Source organism: Crotalus tigris, unplaced genomic scaffold (genome assembly GCF_016545835.1).
Source record: "Crotalus tigris isolate CLP2741 ecotype Arizona unplaced genomic scaffold, ASM1654583v1 scf7180000020998.99666, whole genome shotgun sequence".
Taxonomy (NCBI): Eukaryota; Metazoa; Chordata; class Lepidosauria; order Squamata; family Viperidae; genus Crotalus; species Crotalus tigris.
In genome coordinates, this window is record NW_024098306.1 from 10410 (window position 1) to 31525 (window position 21116).

At 47.7% G+C, this 21116-nt stretch overlaps 1 protein-coding gene across 1 annotated transcript; it reads left to right on the top strand.

Annotated features, from left to right (window-relative positions):
- The first annotated feature begins 4463 nt into the window (after positions 1-4463).
- On the top strand, positions 4464-16777 carry LOC120319928 (dehydrogenase/reductase SDR family member 13-like). Its single transcript, XM_039369291.1, has 5 exons — positions 4464-4599; positions 14148-14175; positions 14508-14560; positions 15220-15531; positions 16494-16777. The coding sequence occupies exons 1-5, from the start codon at positions 4464-4466 to the stop codon at positions 16775-16777; spliced, it is 813 nt and encodes a 270-aa protein (XP_039225225.1).
- Positions 16778-21116: the final 4339 nt, after the last annotated feature.

The following is a 21116-nucleotide window of genomic DNA, read 5'->3' on the forward strand; positions in this document are numbered from 1 at the left end:
GTGTGGAAAGTGAGTATGCCCCCGGGGTAACTCCCTGGCTGGAGTAGGCGTGAGTGCCTGTTGTGTGGGTAAGCTCCAAGACTTCCTTTTCGGAGCAATTGCAGAACCTTGGGACGAGCCGTTTGTGGCTCCCTCAGTGGCGATGGGCAGTAGCTCTTGCCCTTCCCTTTGCTCCAAAGGGTCCCCCTCCCCCCCTGGAAAAGACCCAGGAGTTTCAGCAGAAAAGTCCCGCCTAGAGCGGAGTTGGTCGATGTGCCGACGCAGGACACGACCGTTGTCCAGGGCAACCTCGTAGGAGAGAGGACCTGTGATCCTGGACACAGAAGCGGGGACCCATGTATGACCAGGCCCGTAATTGCGAGCCCAAACCGGGGCACCCACAAGTAGTTGTCTAGGTGCCCTAGGATGTGAGGTAGATGAAGGCAGTCTGTCCGGATGCAACCGGTCAAGTCTAGTAGTAAGTTGGCGCCCCCAACGAAGTTCAGCTGGACTTCTCCCTGTAGAAGTGGACGGTGTGGTGCGATAAGAAAGGAGAAAGTCAGCCAACCTGTGATGCCAGTCCCCGTAGGTGAGTCTCTTCAAGGCGTCCTTTGCGATGCGCACCATGCGTTCAGCCATACCGTTGGTGGATGGGTGAAAAGGCGCAGATGTGGCATGACGAATCAGGTTTGCCTGTAAGAAAGCTTGGAATTCGGAGGAGGTGAATTGAGGGCCGTTGTCAGACACAATGACATCTGGCAGCCCGTGTGCAGCAAAAATCCCCCTCAGTACCTGAATAGTCTTTGCAGTGGTGGTGGACGAGACAGGCACAACCTCAAGCCATTTTGAATGGCTGTCAACAAGGACCAAGAAGAACTGGCCCTGAAAGGGCCCAGCGTAGTCAATGTGCACCCTAGACCATGGGGACTGTGTTTCCTCCCATTTATGCACAGGAGCTTGGGGCATCTCTGGGCGAGATCGTTGGCACATGTGGCATGCGTGTACCTTAGCCTCAATATCTTTATCTAAAGCAGGCCACCACAAGTGGCTGCGTGCAAGAGCCTTCATACGAACAATGCCAGGATGACCCTCGTGGAGGGATTCTAAGACCCTAGTCCTCATTGAGGTGGGAATGACAACTCTGTTTCCCCAAAGCAAACAACCCTGAGAAAGGGACAATTCGTTCCTTTTGGACCAGAAACTCTGAAACTCAGGAATAGGGCAGTGCTCAGGCCACCCGGACAGGACCCAGGAGCGGACACGTGAAAGTGTGTGATCTGTACCTGTTTCAGCGGTAACATCCCTGGCACTAAGAGGAAGCTCGGGCAAGGCTTGGATTGATAGAATGTTGACAGCTGGCGCGGGGTCAGCTTCTACTACTGGCAGAGGCAACCTACTGAGGCCATCAGCATGGCCATTTCTTTCCCAGGCTTGTGGAGTAATGAAAAATCATATGCAGACAAAAAAATAGACCACCTAAGCATTCTAGGGGAAATGATGTGGGGAGTCTGCTTACGTGTGGTAAACAGTCCCAGCAGAGGCTTATGGTCAGTGAAGACCGTGAAATGCCTGCCATATAGAAAATCGTGGAATTTTTTAATTCCAGCAACAACAGCCAGAGCCTCCCTGTCTATCTGAGCGTAGTTGCGCTCGGCAGAAGACAATGTTCTGGAGTAGTATGCAATAGGAACCTGAGTTCCATCAGACCTGAGGTGACTCAGGACAGCTCCAACCCGTAGGGGGATGCATCACAAGCGATGCACACAGGGAGAGACTCGTTGAAATGTGCAAGAACACTGTTAGAAGTGAGCAAGGCCTTGACTTCTTTAAAGCAAGCCTCATGTGCTTGTGACCACAGCCACACAGCTTGTTTGTCTAGTAGCCTGTGAAGAGGCTCAGCTACACTAGCTTTATGTGGAAGAAAAGAATTGTAGAAATTCAGGAGGCCTAAGAAGGCCTGAAGTTCGGCCTTAGACTTTGGCCTGGGTGCTTCTAAAATAGCAGTTAGTTTGGATTCAGCAGGATGAATCCCAGCAGCATCAATTTTGAATCCCAGAAATTCAGTAGAAGGCACCCCAATCTTGCATTTGTCTTTTCTGAGCTTAAGGCCTGATTTCCTGAATCTTAACAGGACAGCCCTAAGCCTTTCAGCTAGAATGTGTGTGGAGTCTCCTGCAATCAAGACATCGTCAAAGTAGGGGCAGACCCCTGGTATACCTCGTAGTGTGTTTTCCATTACGCTTTGGAAAATCCCAGGAGCGACATTCACTCCAAACTGCAGCCTTTTTACCTTAAAGGCTCCCCTGTGGGTCACAATAGTCTGAGCTATGGCAGCATCATTATCAACAGGCAGCTGTTGATATGCTTGAGCTAGGTCAAGCTTTGCAAAAACACGCCCCCCCTTGAGAGAGGCCAGGATGTGACTGACCACAGGAACAGGATAGGCATGTTGCTGCAATGCCTTATTGAGTGTGCATTTGTAATCAGCACAAATGCGAATGTCCCCATTTGCCTTTAGAGGCGTGACAATGGGGGTCTCCCATGGGCTGGAATCAACAGGTTCTAGGATTCCTTGTTGGATTAGTTTGTCTAATTCAGTGTCAATCTTACTTTTTAAAGCAAAAGGGACCCTTCTTGCTTTAATCCTAATGGGAGTGACAGTGGGGTCTAGCTTTAAGGACACAGGTGGTCCTTTGAATGTGCCCAGCTGGGGGCTGAAAACATCTGCAAATTCCTTGCAGACTTCCTGTAGGTCGAGTGTTTGTAAGCTGTTGAGTCCTGTGACGTGTATCCCCAGGGCCTCAAACCACTCGAGTCCTATGAGACTCGTTCTTTCACCCCCTACTACTAACAAGTCTAGTGGACCTTCAAAACTCTTGTATTGCACGTTAAGGGTGGCCTCCCCCTTAACACACACTCTTGAGTTCTGAAAATCAGTTAATACAATATCAGAAGGCCTTAACTTGGCCTTAGTCCCACTACTGGAACAAATCTTCCTAAATGTATGCAATGAAATGATGGAAAGGGCAGACCCTGTGTCTAGTTCCATAGATAATGGAACCCCTTGTAGCTTCACGTTGAGTGACAGCTTTTTCTTCATGGGCTTGTGTGTGCCTGTCCTACAAATGTTTCTACGCGAAGCGCAAAAACCTACCCTATTCTGGCTGGGGACTCTGGTACCCTTCAGGCGTTCTTCTTGAGGTTGTGCCTTTCGTCGGCCCAGACACACAGCTGCAATGTGCCCTAGTTGCCGCATGCCCGGCAGGTAGCGGAGCGGAACTTGCAGTCGGTTCTCCTGTGGCGACCTCCACAGCCGATGCACTTGAGCGGAGCTGAAGAGCTTTCCTTCTGATTTTCTCCCTTCGCGGGGTGTAGACGGTCGACGTCTTCGTCCGGATCCTCCTCGGAGTTTCGTCGGACGTCTTCTTGGTGCACGGACGCACCCTCTGCACTGCTTCTGATCGGCCGCATGTTCTTGACGGCGCCGCCTGCTGCTTCTTCCGCGGTGGCTTCCCTTAAAGCGTCTTGGAAGGATAATTCTTCCTTAGCGAAAAGTCTCTGTTGTAGCTCTCGATGCCTCAACCCGCACACGAATCGGTCCCTCAGTCGTTCCTCGAGGTCCTTGAACTCGCAGGGCTTGGCGGCCTTCCGTAACGCGGCGATGTATTCCTTGGCTGACTCACCGGACCGTTGATCCCTCTGTTCGAAGGTGTGGCGCCATGAGATAACGGACACCTTGGGGTGGAAGTGCTCCTTCAGCAGCTTCTTCAGGTCTGCGTAGCTTACAGACTCTACTGGAACAGGTGCTGCAAGGTTTTCTGCGATTTCGAAGGCGTCTTGGCCGCAAGCGCAAAGCAGGGTGGCAGCCTTCAAGCTATCTTCCCTCACTTGGTTTGCCTTGAAGTAGTTCTCCATTCTGGATACGTAGGACTCCCACCGCTCTGGATGTGAGACGTCGAATTCCGCAAGCCTTCCGATTTTCGCCATCTTCGGATCTTCAGGAGACGGGTCTATCAGCCAGCCTACCCCCGAATGCGCACTGGATTGGCGGGCAGCTGCTGAGTCAACACCGTTCCTCTTCCGCCGCTCAGGACTCCTTGGGTAAGCTTACACTTTTTCCTTTCCAGGTAGTGCAAGGCATCCCACCTTCGTCGCCAGTGTTGCGTCCTTGGCGGGAAAACAGACACGAGAAGCAGCTGGAGTTCTCAGTTCTTTTATTCAGCGTTCAGCTTACAGGAAGATGGCTTCAGCTCAGCCCAAACGCCTCACAGCCTCTTATATAGGCAACTCCCGGGTAAATGGGTTACTTTTCCCGCGCCAGCACCCGCGCATGCGCACGGCGCTGGCGACAGCCTGTCTGGTCCCGGGCAGCTTTGCACCTGCCCGGGACTGCCTGCAAACGCCCGAGCCGTTTGCAAGGCTCGGGACATAACACCCGGGCTGCGGGGAAAGGTAGCGGGGCCGGGCGAGCGGGCGAGCGGGCCATGGAGGCGCTGGCGATGCTGGCGGGGGGCGCGGCGCTCCTGCTGGGGCTCTGCGCGCTGCTCTACTACAACTTCGCGGCGGCCACGCGGTGCCGGAACGCGGTCAGCCTGCGGGGCAAGACGGTTCTCATCACAGGTAGCTCCGGGGGCCGCTGCGCTCCCATCCGTGGCGGGGGGGGCGTCGAGGCTGGGGTGGGGGGCGTTGGCATTGAGGAAACCCAAGAAAGTCCGGTCCAAAAAGCCCCTTTGGAACAAAGCAGGGGAGAACCCAAAGGGGAGGGGGGGAACCGGGAGGGTCCCCAGAGACCAGCCGTCGCCGGGGCTGCCTCGCACCTTGAGACCCCCCCCCTTTCCGAGGCCGAGAGGGGGGGACGGGGAAGAGCCGGACACTGGCCGGAGGGGCGCGGGGGAGAAAGTTCTGAGCCCAAGTCCCGTTCCTGATCCAGCCAGGGGTAGCCAGACTTCGGGAGGGCGAACGGAATCACAGAGTCGGAAGGGGCCCTGGAGGGCTTCTAGTCCAACCCCCTGCTCAAGCAGGAGACTCTTGACTGTCCAATCTCTTCTTAAAAACCTCCAGCGATGAAGCAGCCACAACTCCTGGAGGCAGGTTGTTCCACTGGTTCATTTTTCTCACTGTCAGGAAATTCCTCCTTAGTTCCAGATTGCTTTTCTCCTTGATCGGTTCAGAGAAGAATCCAAGGAGGCTTTGGGGGCTTTTTTTGTCGATAACAAAGACAAGAAAGTCTGGATAGTGGACGTGGCAATGCCTGGAGACAGCAGAATAGAAGAGAAAGAACTGGAGAAGATCACAAAATACAAAGACCTACAAATAGAAATAGAAAGACTGTGGCAAAAGCAAGCAAGGGTAGTACCAATAGTCATAGGCTCCTTGGGTGCAATCCCAAAACAACTGGAGCACCACTTGAACACCATCAGCATTGACAAATTCGCTATTAGTCAATTGCAAAAGGCGGCCTTACTAGGAACTGCTTCCATCCTGTGAGATATCTGTAATACCATCAAACATCCACATCTGCCTATCCCAGGTCCTGGGTAAGGACTCGATAGGTAGACAAAATGCCAAATCCAGTCTGAACATCCGGCTGACTGTGCAATGATCCATGATAATAATAATAATACTTGGGTATCCTTCAATCTGACAACATCAAGCACACTGAAGTCAAGAAAAAGATTAGAGGTGAATACATCAAGAGAGTGAAGAAGATCTTAAAGTCCAAACTCAATGGAGGAAATACCATAAAGGCAATTAACACCTGGGCAATTCCAGTCATTAGGTGCACAGCTGGAATAGTGGACTGGACTCAAGCAGAACTAAAAGCAATGGATAGGCAGACCAGAAAAATAATGACAATGAATCATGCCCTTCATCCACTCAGTGACATTGTCAGACTTTATCTACCAAGGCAAATAGGTGGGCGTGGAATGCTACAAGTACATCAGATGGTTGAAGAAGAAAAAAAAGGCTTTGGAAGAATATCTGAAGAACAATGATGAAGATGCACTGAAATTAGTATATCAGGAGGCAGCCACAACTTCTGGAGGCTGGTTGTTCCACTGGTTAATTGTTCTAAATGCCAGCATATTTCTCTTTAATTGCAGGTTGCTTCTTTCTTTGATGAGTTTCCATCCGTTGCTTCTCGTCCTGCCTTCGGGCGCTTTGGAGAACAGGTTGACACCCCCCCTTTCTCTATGGCAGCCCCCCAATTATTGGAAGAGGGCTCTCATGTCAGTCTACTGCTTCCCTTTGCTAGACTAGACAGACGATGTTGCTGGCTGGTTGGGATAGGAGGTGGATGGAAACCAGCTTTCCAGGCTCTTGCAGGCTCAGTTGGATGGAGACAGGCGTCCCTTTTCTTAATCTCCGGTTCTGCTTTGCCCCCCCCCCCCACCAAAGCTCTAGTTCCCCCCCCCCCCCAGGATGGAGAGAAGCCAGGAGCAATTCAGAGAAGAAACCATGAAGGCTTTGGGGGCAGTTCAGCCCTGCAAGCCAGACGGAGGAGTAACTCAACCAACTTTCATGCCTAAGGCAGGACTAGAACTCACCGTCTCCTGGTGATTGGCCCAAAGTCAACCAGCTGGCTTTGATGCCTAAGGCAGGACTAGAACTTACCATCTCCTGGTGATTGGCCCAAAGTCACCCAGTTGGCTTTCATGCCTAAGGCAGGACTAGAACTCACCGTCTCCTGGTTATCTGCCCAAAGTCGCCCATTGTGATCCTTCTTGTACGAAAGAAAATCAAGGTGAGGTTGGACTAGATGACCTAGAAAGTCCCTTAAAACTCTATTATTCTAATTCTAAAACTTTGTAAAGCGGTATTCATACTTCACGTGATCTTGATTCTGTGCCTCTGTTTATACAACCCAGGATTGTGTTAGCTTTTTTGGCTGCTGCTGCTCACGGCTGGCTCACGGTCAAGGGATCGTCCACCAGGACCCCCAGGTCCCTCTCACAGGGGCTGTGTTTGAGCCGGGTTTTGTCTAATTTGTATTTGTATCTTTGCTTTTCCCCACCTAGGTGTAAAACCTTGCTTCTCTCCACATTAAATTTCATTTTGTCGATAGGGCCCAAACAATTGCCTCTCCCTCTCCTGCACCATCAAACCTGGCAGCGTAAGAATACCATAGTTTATGCTAAACTTTTGCTTTCAGAGAACAAAAACAGCCCTCAAAGCATAAAACAGGAGGAAAAATGCCATAACATTTACAGAAGTGGCTTGCTGAAGCCTCCCTCCTCGGGCAGAGTTGAAAAATGACCAGCCCAAAATCACTCAGTGGAATTAATCAGAATTAATCAATTAACCAGTGGAACAACCTGCCTCCAGAAGCGGTGAATGCTCCAACACTGGAAAGTTTTTAAGAAGAGACTGGACTGCCATTTGTCTGAAAGGGTATAAGGTTTCCTGCCTGAGCAGGGGGTTGGACTAGATGACCTCCAAAGTCCCTCTCAACTATTATTGTTGTTGTCGTCATCATCATCATCATCATCATATCACTCAGCCGGCCCTCATGGGAAAAAGCAGCATTTAATAATAATAATAATAAAGTTGGAAGGGACCTTGGAGGTCTTCTAGTCCAACCCCCTGCTCAGGCAGGAAACCCTATACCATTTCAGACAAATGGCTGTCCAGTCTCTTCTTAAGAACTTCCAATGTTGGAGCATTCACCGCTTCTGGAGGCAGGTTGTTCCACTGGTTAATTGTTCTAACTGTCAGGAAGTTTCTCCTTAGTTCCAGGTTGCTTCTCTCCTTGATTAGTTTCCATCCGTTGCTTCTTATCCTGCCTTCAGGCGCTTTGGAAAGAAGCTTAATTCCCTCTTCTTTATGGCAGCCCCTGAGATATTGGAACACTGCTATCCTGTCCCCCCTCGTCCTTCTCTTCTTTAAACTGGACATACCCAATTCCAGCAACCGTTCCATATATATATATTTGAACTCACAGTTCTCCATTCTTGTAACGTGTGGCCATAACCACGAAACCAAACTGGTTCTCCATAAACGTTTCCCTTGACAACAGGAAAAGGAAAAGAAATTGAGCAGACACATTAAGCAGCATCTAATCCCCACTTTTGGAGTAGCAAGGAGTCCCAAAGACACATACTTTAACAGATGTTAAATAAAACTTCACAGGATTGGTCCTTTGTCTAGAATGCCCTCAAAGGCATTATTAAGGATAAATCCAGGCTATAATAAAAGGAAAATCACTGAAGCCTGACACATATACAAAAACAGAATTATCAGGATGGGACCTTAGAGATTCTCTAGTCCAACCCCTTCTCTGAAGCAAGAAGCTCTTCATTTTAGAGCAGTGGTTCTCCACCTGTGGGTCGGGACCCCATTTGGGGTCGAATGACCATTTCACGGGGGTCGCCAAACAATGCAGTCTGCCATTTTTTCCCCCTTTTCCTTAGCTGTGCTACTCCCTTGTATTCTATTGGCTTTTTGAAAGCCAATAGAATAGACTCTCTTGAATAGAGTCTAATTCTACTGGCTTTCCAAAGCCAATAGGAATTGTCCAGGCTGTCTCTGCCCTGCTGAGCCCACCAAAAGTCCCATTCTGCAAACGGTGCTGCACCAGTTGAGTAGTCCTCGACTTACGACCGGTTGAGTAGTCCTCGACTTACGACCGGTTGGGGGTCGCGACATTAAAAAGGTTGAGAACCACTGTTTTAGACAAATGGTTGTCCAGTTTCCTCTTTAAAAACCTCCAATAATGACTCACCCGCAACTTCTGGAGACAATCATCCCACTGATTAATTATTCTCCCAGTCAGGAAATTTTACCCAGTTCCTGTTCTTTAAAAAAGACAAATATGCAGACAGGAACTGCTTCCCCACACAAACCTTTTTTTCTCCCTCATTGTAAAAACTTGCTATTGCTACAAGTGTGGTTCAACGTAACATCTCCAAAGACGCTGTCCAGAGAGGAAAAACTGAGGTACAGCAAGACAAGGAGATAAAACGACACAACCAACCAAAGATGGGATATTATTTACCCAGGCAGCAATGAAGAAAAACACACGCAACGAGTGGCTACTAGACAGAGGGGCAAACCAGCATGTTGCAGCAAACTTACATGCATGTATTGGTTTAAGACTAACTAACCAGGATTTTGTCATCCTGGCTAATGGACAACGGTCAGGAAATGTATATGTAATTGAACTAGGGGTAACATTGAAAAAGGTATTATATGTGCCAGATATAACCATAATTTACTAAGTGTTGCATGTCCAGATAGCAAGGAATATGAAGTAATGTTTGCTAGAGGGCAATATACTATCAATAAAGATGGGAGGATTTGTGCACGGGGCATTGGACAGAATGGTTTATGTATATTAGGAGAACAGAAGGATGTTTGTGCAAGTACTCTGACAAACACACCCACACATGATAATTGTGTGCATCTAATGCATAGGAGATTAGGTCATGCCAGCTTTAGAGTGCTACAGAAAATGCCAAGAAACAGCAGAAGGACTGAAAGTGAAGAACTGTGATGCGTACCTAGATTGTGCCGTGTGTAAGGAGTCAAAACCTAAGGTTTATCCTGTTAGCAAGAAAAGCTTAAGAAGAACAAACAAGGTTTTCCAGTTAGTACACGCTGATTTAATAGGTCCTATGGCATCATCGATTGGAGGAGCGAGGTATGCTCTGGTAATTGTAGATGATTATACCAGATATGGATTTTGTTATTTACTCCAACACAAAACAGGTATTGCAACAATTTAAACAATGGGTGACATTTGTGTAATGCAGATATGGCAGTAAAGTATGCCAATTGCAGACAGACGGGAGCAGAATTTATGTCCCGACAATTTTCAACGTTGGCTTAGGAGTCTAGGTGTTAGACACAGACAAACAAACCCATACACACCAGCTGAAAATGGAGTAGATGAAAGGAGAATGGCATATTACAGACAATGAAGGACTCACTACTTACAGATGCAGGCATGAGTAGAGGGTACTGGGGACAAGCCATAAAAATGGCTAACTATTTAATAAATAGATTGTGGAATTCTCCTTTGAATGAAACTCCATATTTTTTGTTATACCACCTAAGAACTTTTGGTAGTTATGCCTGGATACATAATCCTAACAGCACTAGAAAGAAAGAACAGAAGAAGACCAGAAAACTGAGGTTTATAGGATAGGAGCGAAGATACAGGGACTGTAGCAGTGTTGGCGAAACTTTTAGAGACCGAGTGCCCAAAAACCGCCCCACCCCATCACCCCCATCGCTCTGCCCTGCCTGTTCCAACCCTGCCCCCACTCCCACCCCACCTGCTGGGCCACCCACCCCCTCCACGGCCCACCGCAGATCGCTCAGGTGGCCCTGCAGCGCCATGATGGACACACCCTCCATCCGCGCCCCACAGCATCATCTGCGCATGACGGGATGCAAAGCCGGAGTCTTGTCCCTACTGCCCAGTTGCCATGTGCTTGGCTGAGCTGCTCTACGCCCGGGGGGCGACTCTCCTCCGGGGGGCTGCTGATGAGGGGGCTGTGGGGGCAGGCAGGGCTGGGGCGACAGCGTGCGTGCCCACAGAGAGGGCTCTGAGTGCCACCTCTGGCACTCGTGCCATAGGTTTGCCACCACTGGACTATAGGTTTACTGATGGAACGCAGAAAGTTGTGATTTCACATTCTGCCAGCTTTGCAGAGCATAGTAATTGGGATAGGGTACATGCCAAAAAAAAAAAAAAGGTGTTTATTCCATCAGATAGTAATAGATCTCGCGGAGGAGAAGCTACAGAAGACCCATCATCGGAGAAAATGGGTAACAGATCAGAAACTGTAAACATAAAGGAGGAGAGAACTGACATGAAAAGTGAAGACACAGAAGCACAGGAACAGGTGTTACCAGGCGATTGGAACGAATTAATAAAGGAGTACCTCCTAATAGATACAAGGCAAGTGAGGTTAGAGTATGTAGTGTATGTTTTGAACCTTGCAATCATCAAGAAATGATGTCCTTACCGAAAACAGAACAAGAAAAATGGAAAGAAGCCCTGGACAGGGAAATGGAATCTATGGATATGCATCATGGATATGCCCATGAGATTACCAGAAGGAAAACAGGCTGTGGGATGTAAGTGGGTATATAAAAAGAAGGTGTTACAAAATAATGAACTGCAATACAAGGCAAGACTGGTAGCATAGGCATTCACACAAAGAAAAAATGTTCATTACGATGAGGTGTTTGCACCAACAGTTAAGAGTGAAACAATAAGGCTAGCAATAGCTTTAGTTGCTGCACGTGATTATGTCATATATCACTATGATATCTCCATTGCATATCTAAATGCTGAATTGGAAGAGGAGATATATATGACACTTTTATATATATATATAAAAGTTCAGAGAAGAGCAAGTAAAATAATCAAAGGCCTGGAGACTAAAGCATACGAAGAACAGTTACAGGACTTGGGTGTGGCTAGTCTAGAGAAAAGAAGAAACAGGGGCAACATAATAATAATAATAATAATAATAATAATAATAATAATAAAGTTGGAAGGGACCTTGGAGGTCATCTAGTCCAACCCCCTGCTAAGGGGAGGAAGAATACTACAAATACTTGGGTATCCTTCAAGCTGACAACATCAAGCACACTGAAGTCAAGAAAAAGATTAGAGGTGAATACATCAAGAGAGTGAAGAAGATCTTAAAATCCAAACTCAATGGAGGAAATACCATAAAGGCAATCAACACCTGGGCAATCCCAGTCATTAGGTACACAGCTGGAATAGTGGACTGGACTCAAGCAGAACTAAAAGCAATGGATAGGCAGACCAGAAAAATAATGACAATGAATCATGCCCTTCATCCACGCAGTGACATTGATAGACTTTATCTACCAAGGCAAATAGGTGGGCGTGGAATGCTACAAGTACATCAGATGGTTGAAGAAGAAAAAATGACTTTGGAAGAATATCTGAAGAACAATGATGAAGATGCACTGAAATTAGTATATCAGGAAGGCTTACTAACTACTGGAGAGACCAAACTGGCCTACAAGAAAGACCAAATGAAGAACAGAATAGAGGCATGGGAAGACAAAGCACTACATGGCCAATACATGAAAAAATAGCTGGGAAAGCAGATAATAATAAAACCTGGCAATGGCTAAGAGCAGGAAAATTGAAGAAAGAGACCGAGGGACTAATTCTGGCTGCACAAGACCAAGCCTTAAGAACAAATGCATATAAAGTCAAAATTGAGAAAACAGCAACAGACAGTAAGTGCTGTCTATGCAAAGAAGCTAAAGAAACAGTGGACCACTTGGTAAGCTGTTGCAAGAAGATTGCACAGACTGATTACAAGCAGCGGCATGACAAAGTAGCAACAATGGTGCATTGGAAGATCTGCAAAAAATATAATTTGCCTGTAAGCAAAAACTGGTGGGATCATAAAATAGAGAAAGTCATAGAAAATGATAAAATTAAACTGCTCAGGGACTTCAGAATTCAAACAGACAAGCACCTGCAACATAACACCCCAGACTTAACAATTGTCGATAAGAAAGACAAAAAAGTCTGGATAGTGGACGTTGCAGTGCCTGGAGATAGAAGAATAGAAGAGAAAGAACTGGAGAAGATAACAAAATACAAAGACCTACAAATAGAAATAGAAAGACTGTGGCAAAAGCAAGCAAGGGTAGTACCAATAGTCATAGGCTCCTTGGGCGCAATCCCAAAACAACTGGAGCACCACTTGAACACCATTGGCATTGACAAATTTGATATTAGTCAATTGCAAAAGGCGGCCTTATTAGGAACTGCTTCCATCCTGCGACGATACCTGTAATACCATCAAACATCCACATCTGCCTATCCCAGGTCCTGGGTAAGGACTCGATAGGTAGACAAAATGCCAAATCCAGTCTGAACATCTGGCTGACTGTGCGATGAATGATAATAATAAAGTTGGAAGGGACCTTGGAGGTCATCTAGTCCAACCCCCTGCTAAGGCAGGAAACCCTATACCATTTCAGACAAATGGCTGTCCAGTCTCTTCTTAAAAACTTCCAGTGTTGGAGCATTCACCGATTCTGGAGGCAGGTTGTTCCACTGGTTAATTGTTCTCACTGTCAGGAAGTTTCTCCTTAGTTCTAGGTTGCTTCTCTCCTTGATTAGTTTCCATCCGTTGCTTCTTGTCCTGCCTTCAGGCGCTTTGGAGGATAGCTTGACTCCCTCTTCTTTGGGGCAGCCCCTGAGATATTGGAATACTGCTATCATGTCCCCCCTTGTCCTTCTCTTCGTTAAACTAGACATACCCAATTCTCGCAACCGTTCCTTATATGTTTTAGCCTCCAGTCCACTAATCATCTTTGTTGCTCTTCTCTGTACTCTTTCTAGAGTCTCAACATCTTTTTTACATCGTGGTGACCAAAACTGGATGCAGTATTCCAAGTGTGGCCTTACCATTGTAAAGTGGTATTAATACTTCACGTGATCTTGATTCTATCCCTCTGTCAATGCAGCCTAGCACTATGTTGGCTTTTTTGGCAGCTGCAGTACACTGCTGGCTCATATTTAAATGATTGTCCACTAAGACTCCAAGGTCCCTCTCACAGTAACTACTATTGAACAAGGTACCCCCTATACTATACCTGTACATTTGGTTTTTCTTGCCTAAATGTAGAACTTTGCTTTTTTCACCATTGAATTTCATTTTGTTAGATAGCGCCCAGTGTTCGAGTCTGTCCAGATCCTCCTGTATTCTAAGCCTGTCTTCTGGAGTGTTGGCTATTCCTGCCAGCTTGGTGTCGTCTGCAAATTTGATGAGTTCCCCATCTATCCCCTTGTCCAGATCGTTGATGAAGATGTTGAAGAGCACTGGGCCCAGAACAGAGCCCTGGGACACCCCACTACACACTTTCCTCCATGTAGATGCGGTTCCATTGAGGACCACATGTTGAGTAAGGCTGGTCAGACAGCTACGGATCCATCTGGTGGTGATGCGGTCTAACCCGCATTTTTCTATCTTATCAAGTAGTAGGTTGTGGTCTACTTTGTCAAATGCCTTACTGAAGTCCAAGTAAATTATATCCACAGCATTCCACTGGTCCACTAATTTTGTCACTTGGTCAAAGAATGCAATAAGATTTGTCTGGCATGATCTGTTTTTGACACACTCGCGTTGGCTTTGAGTAATGACTTTGTTTGCCTGTAGGTGATTATCTTTTCCTGAATCTTCCCAGGTATTGAAGTCAGGCTGATAGGTCTGTAATTTCCTGGGTCCTTTTTTTTTCCTTTTTTGAAGATGGGAACTACATCAGCTCTTTTCCAGTCCTCTGGTAGTTTCCCAGTGCTGCAGGATCTTTGAAAAATATAGTTCAGTGGTTCTGAGATCACATCTTCCAGTTCCTTGAGGACCTTGGGGTGTAGTCCATCTGGTCCTGGTGATTTGAACTCGTCTAGGCCGGACAGAGGCTCACTTACCATTTTCTTGCCTATCTTAATTTGTGTTTCTATTCTGTTTTTTATGGCACTATTTTTGATACGTTGGTCTGTTTTTCCCCTTTGTGTAAAGACAGATTTATGTCCAGACGGAGCCCCGTCTGGACATCCTCATCAACAATGCTGGTGGGTGCAGAGCAGACCCCCCCTCCCAGGGTATCAGGGCAAGGAAGGGGGAATATTGTGGGGGTCTCCGGGATTTCTCTTCCTTCGGGGGTTTGGCCGTAACTTCAGAAGCAGCTCTCTCCTCTTTGCAGTTCCTCATTTTTGGTATCCCACCTTTATTATTATTTTTACAAGTAACTCAAAGCGGTGAACAGATCAAACACACCTTCCTATTTTTAGTTGTTTGTTTTTGGTATCCTGCTTTTATTATTATTTTTACAAGTGTCCAAACTGGATACTTTACATGAAATCCTTGACTTATGACCATGACGGAGCCTGCCAATTATGGTTGTAAGTTGTGATGGTTGTAAAGCAGGTCACCCCTTTTTTGAAGCGGTTGTTTAGCAAACCAATTGTTCACTATAAGTGTTTTTGCTGAAAACTGCAAGTAAATGTCTTTTTTGGCAAAAATGTCCTAAATCACGGTCACTTGACATGTTGCCAAGGACAGGCTGGTCGTCAAGCACCCAGAAGGCGATCATGTGGTCACAAGGGGGAGCCACTGGAGCTTTGGAACCGGCTCGTAATTGCCATTTGGTAATTACATCCATCATAACCTTGAATGATCACAAAGTTACCTGTTGTAAGGTGAAGACTACCTGTAATTATTTTTCTGGCAGGGGTCATGACAGCTGGTCATACCATTGATGGCTTTGATGAGGCCTTCCAGGTCAACCACCTGGCCCACTTCCTGCTGACCCACCTACTCCTGGACCGGCTGAAGCGCTGTGCCCCGAGCCAGGTCATAATCTTGGCCTCGATTATGCATTGCGTTGGGAAGATTGACTTTCAGACCATCCACAAGCCAGGAAAGGGGTTGTGGCAGGTCATAAATTCGTACCACGACAGCAAACTAGCCAACATTCTCCACACGCGAGAGTTGGCCAATCGGCTGGAAGGAACCAACGTCACCTGCTATGCGGTTCATCCAGGTGAGTGAAAGTCTGGCTCCAAGAAGCCCCATATGGAGACACCTCCCCCAGGTCCATCTGGGGCTCCACCGGGCATTTCTCTCCTATTGGGGGCTCCCTTGACCCCCTCTGCAGAGCCACCCCGAGAGTTTCCTCCATTGGGCTCAGCTGTGGAGGGAGACGTCTCTCACCCTCCTGGGTCCAGGAGCTAATAGAATCCAAGAATCTTAGAGTAGGAAGGACCCTTGGAGGTCTTCTAGTCTAACCTCCTGCCTAACGCAGGGATGAGGCTTTTCCCAGTCTCTTGCTTCTCTTTGTCCTCCTCCTTATGCTTTTTCTGTTCCTCCCATCCTTCCCCCTCCCTTTCCTCCTTATCCTCCTCCTCCTCGTCTCCATAACTGCCACTCACTTCTAGCACTGTTGCCCAAATCTCCCATGATTCCTTGGGGAAACAGGTGATGTGTGAAGGGTTCGTATTGATATGCAGGTTCTGAGGTTTTGCTAGTTAAAGAAAGCGCCTTTTTAAGTTTTACGTTTTTATTCAGCTGAATAGAGACGGACCCCTCTAAATGAGGGGAGCCACGAATGATAAGAAATCCTTGTATTTATTCTGTATAATTACATAAGCAACCCATCCAGCAAAGCTGACACACATAAAATAAAGATTGCACCCAGTTAAGTCTGGCACACTGTAGATAAGAAGGGAGAAAGCAGAAGCAGCTACACATGTTCCCATTTGAGTGTTCCCTAAAGATATCGTACGTTCTTGGGTGGGTTAGGACATTGGGTGTTGTCCTTGCTGTCCTTTCCTGACCCTGCGTCCAGGATTACAAGTGACCAAAGAGAGAGAACCCATCTATATGTATTCACAATTAATACTGTCCCCTAATTCTTGGTCATCAATATGGGACCTCCCCCCCCCAAAAAAAAAATCCAGGCAACCTTCCATCCCTGCCCTGCTCTCACAGCCTTTGTTCTCACAGGATTTGTTCTCACCGAAATGACTCACTTCTATCCCCCTTGGATGATTTGGATCCTCAAGCCGTTCCTCCAAGATACCAACACTGGCGCCCAGACCACCATCTTCTGCGCCACCGAGGAGGGCATCGAGAGGCTGAGTGGTCAGTATTTCGCGGACTGCCGGCCGAAGGTGCCCTGGCCACAAGCCCGCGATGACCAGATGGCTGAGCTATTCTGGGAATTCAGCGAGATGCTGCTGGGACTGACCACTCCACACGGGAAGGGACAGGGACAGAGTTTGGGGTAACCGAAATCGGGCTTCTGATTGCAGGTAGCCCTCGACTTACAACCATCCATTTAGCGACCTTTCAAAGTTGCAACACCCTTGGAAAAATCGACTTATCACCAGCGTCAAGATTCTGATTGACGAACCCAACCAAGTAAACATTTTTGAGGCTTTCTGAACTCTTAATGTAAAACTTTATTGAGTACATCCTTACGGCATGCATGCAAGCAAAATCAGCTCTGGCAAAACCCCACCCAAGCCCCATATAGTAAAAGTATAGAATTCCCCCTCCTCCTTCTTGGTCAGGTCACGTTGCCCAATTAGGAGGGAAAATATGGTTATGAGAAAGTGTCTCTGGGTCTGGCCAGACACCTGGTGAACTGTCCTTGGTTCTCACGATCTGCTTTCTTGATCTTTTGAAGTCTGCATTCCGGTCCGCTATCCCTCCCCCCAAGTTTGTTGACAAGCTGAGAAGCTATAACTGTCAGACTCAGCGTGTAGTCCTCAATGGAACCGCATCTACATGGAGGGAAGTGTGTAGTGGGGTGCCCCAAGGCTCTGTTCTGGGCCCAGTGCTCTTCAACACCTTCATCAACGATCTGGACGAGAGGATAGATGGGGAACTCAATGGTGAAAAAAGCAAGGTTTTACATTTAGGCAAGAAAAACCAAATGCACAAGTACAGCATAGGTGGCACCATGCTCAATAGTTAGTAACTGGTGAAGAGGGACCCGAGTCCTAGATAGACAATCACCTAAATATGAGCCAGAAGTTGTGCTGCAGCTGACAAAAAGGCCAACACAGTGCTACGGCTGCATTAACAGAGGGATAGAATCAAGAATCACGTGAAGTATTAAATACCACTCTTCACTGCTTTGGTAAGGCCCACACTTCGAATACTGCATCCACGTCTTTGGTAACCACGGATGTAAAAAAGATGTCTGGAGACTCTGGAAAGAGACAGAGAAGAGGCAACCAAATATGATTAGGGTACGGAGGCTAAAAACATATAAGGAACGGTTGCTAGAATTGGTAATGTCTACTATAACGAAGGAGAAGGACAAGGGGGGACATGATAGCAGTTACCAGGGGCTTGCCATAAAGAAGGAGGGAAATTAAGCTATTTTCCAAAGACCTGAAGGCAGGACAAGAATCAAACGGGTGGAAACTAATCAAGGAGAGAAGCAACCTAGAACTAAGGAGAAACGTCCTGACAGTGAGAACAATTAATCAGTGAAACAGCCTGCCTCCAGAAGCAGTAAATGCTTCAACACTGGAAGTTTTTAAGAAGAGACTGGACAGCCATTTGTCCGAAATGGTGTAGGGTTTCCTGCCTGAGCAGGGGGTTGGACTAGATGACCTCCAAGGTCCCTTCCAACTTTACTACTTAATAATAATAATAATAAAAAAATTTGCAGACAACACCAAGCTGGCAGGAATAGCCAACACTCCAGAAGACAGGCTTAGGATACAGGGGGGGGGGGGGGGGGGGGGGGGGGGGGATGGGGGGGGATGGGAGCGGATGGTGAGGGGGTGGGGGGGGGGGGGTTGGATGGAGGGGGGGGTGGATTTCGTTGGGGGGGGGGGGGGGTTGGGAGGAGGGGGGGTGGTGAATGGGGGGGGGGGGGGGGGGGGGGGGGGGGATGGGGGGGGCGGGGGGGGGGGGGAATGGGGATGGGACTGGGGAGGTGGGGGGGAAGGAGGGGGGGGGGGGGGCGGCGGGGGGGGGGTGGGGTGGGGGGGGGGAGGGGGTGAGGGGGGGGGGGTGGGGGGGGGGGGGGGGATGGGCGGGGGGGGGGGGCGGGGGGGAGGGGGGGGGGGAGTGGGGAGGGGGGGGGGGGGGGGGGGGGGGGGGGGGGGGGATCTGGACAGACCTGAACACTGGGCACTATCTAACAAAATGAAATTCAAGGGTGAAAAAAGCAAGGTTCTACATTTAGGCAAGAAAAACCAAATGTACAGGTATAGTATAGGGAGTACCTTGCTCAATAGTAGCAACTGTGAGGGATCTCGGAGTCTTAGTGGACAATCACTTAAATATGAGCCAGCCGTGTGCTGCAGCTGCCAAAAAAGCCAACACAGTGCTGGGCTGCATTAACAGAGGAATAGAATCAAGATCAGGTGAAGAAGTGTTAATACCATTTTGGTAAGGCCACATTTGAAATGTGGCATCCAGTTTTGGTCACCACGATGTAAAAAAGATGTTGAGACTCTAAAAAGAGTACAGAGAAGAGCAACAAAGAGGATCAGGGGATTGGAGGATAAAACATATAAGGAATGGTGGAAGGAATTGGGTATGTCCAGTTTAATGAAGAGAAGGATGAGGGAGGACATGATAGCAGCCTTCCAGTATCTCAGTGGCTACCCCAAAGAAGAGGGAGTCAAGCTATTCTCCAAAGCGCCTGAAGGCAGGACAAGAAGCAACGGATGGAAACTCATCAAGAAGAGAAGCAACCTGGAACTAAGGAGATATTTCTTAACAGAACAATTAACTACTAATTAAACAATTAATTAAAAGAGCCGAGGTGGCGCAGCGGTTAGAGTGCAGTACTGCAGGCCACTTTAGCTGACTGTGTTCAGCAGGTCAGCGGTTCAAATCTCACCGGCTCAAGGTTGACTCAGCCTTCCATCCTTCCGGGGTAGGACCCAGATTGTTGGGGGCAATGTAAATATAGATATACATTGCTTACTGGTGTACACCGCTTAGAGAGTGCTTGCACTTAAAGCGGTATATAAGTCTCATAAATAAATAAATAATAATAACCATGGAACGCTTGAACCCAGAAGTTGTGGGTGCTCCCAACACCCGTAGTTTTTTAAAGACGGAGACTGACAGCCATTTGTCTTAAATGGTATGGGGTTTCCTGCCTGAGCAGGGGATCCCGGAATAATGACCTCCAAGGTCCCCTTCGCAACGATTACTAACTACTACCTACTACCTACTACTACTAACTATATTGTATTATCGACATCGCAACAGTCACCAGATGTTCAACTGGATTTGGCATTTGGTCTACCTATGCCAATGGTGTCAAGTGGTGCTCCAGTTGTTTTGGGATTGCACCCAAAGCACCTATTACTATTGGTACTACCTTTGCTTGCTTTTGCCACAGTCTTTCTATTTCTATTTGTAGGTCTTTGTATTTTGTTATCTTCTCCAGTTCTTTCTCGTCTATTCTGCTGTCTCCAGGCACTGCCACGTCCACTATCCAGACTTTTTTGTCTTTCTTATCGACAATTGTTAAGTCTGTGGTTTTTATGTTGTTGTTTTTGTTGTATATTATTATTATTATTATTGTTATTATTATTAAAACATGCTTCAAACTTGACAGGGCGGACCTTAAAACACATAGTAAAGCCATTCTTCTTTCTCAGCTTCCTACTTAAGGGGGGCCCTGGTTTCTGGAGATACTTTGCATTAAATCTGTTTATTAAACTTTTTGCTCTGGTGTTGTGGGGTTTGATCCATCTCGCTTCTGCTATTGGATAACTTCTCCACTGTACTAAGTACTTTAGTTTCCCCTTATGGGTCCAGTTACATTCTTTGTTCTTCCTGGATGGTAAAAGCCTCCAGGATGGTGACCAGCATGTGAGTTCAAGCAGTGGTTAATATATCACAGTGATGGCGAACCTTTCAGAGACCAATTGCCCCAAAACTGGCCCCGCCCCTGCCCCACCCCCTGCCCCGCCCCTGCCCCACCCTGTACTCCACCCCGCCTGCCCACAGGACCACTCACCGCCTCCAAGGCCGGCTGCAGATCGCCCAGGCAGCCCAGCAGCGCTATGGCGGCCACGCCCTCTGCCCACGCCCTGGAGCATCAGCTGTGCACAATGGGGTGTGAGGGCAGAGTCTTGTCTATGCTGCAAGGGCGAGACTGGGCCCTCTGGAAGAAGGAGGGCTGTATTAAAATGTCATCGAAAAAACATTGGACACGGACCGGGATCTGTCTGAGGTGAGCTGCCAGCACTGCCAGTACCTTTGTAAAAACTCTAGGAGCTGCGGATAGGCCGAATGGTAAGGCTCTATACTGGTAGTGCTGGTGATTGTAGCAAAATCTGAGGAATTTGCGATGCCCGGGGAGAATAGGAATATGGAGATAGGCTTCAGTTAAGTCTATTGATGTTAGGAAGTCTCCCCGCCGGATGCTGGCCAAAACTGGCTGTAATGATTGCATTTTCAACTTCCTGTACATCAAGTAACGATTTAATTTCTTTAAATCAAGGATTGCCCTCCAACCCCCTGAAGACTTAGGAACAACAAACAGTGTTGAGTAGAACCCCTGCCCTGCCTGGTCTTGCGGGACCGGTTCTATGGCCCGTATTTGTAACAGGTGGGAAATGGCCTCCGACATGAGGGCCG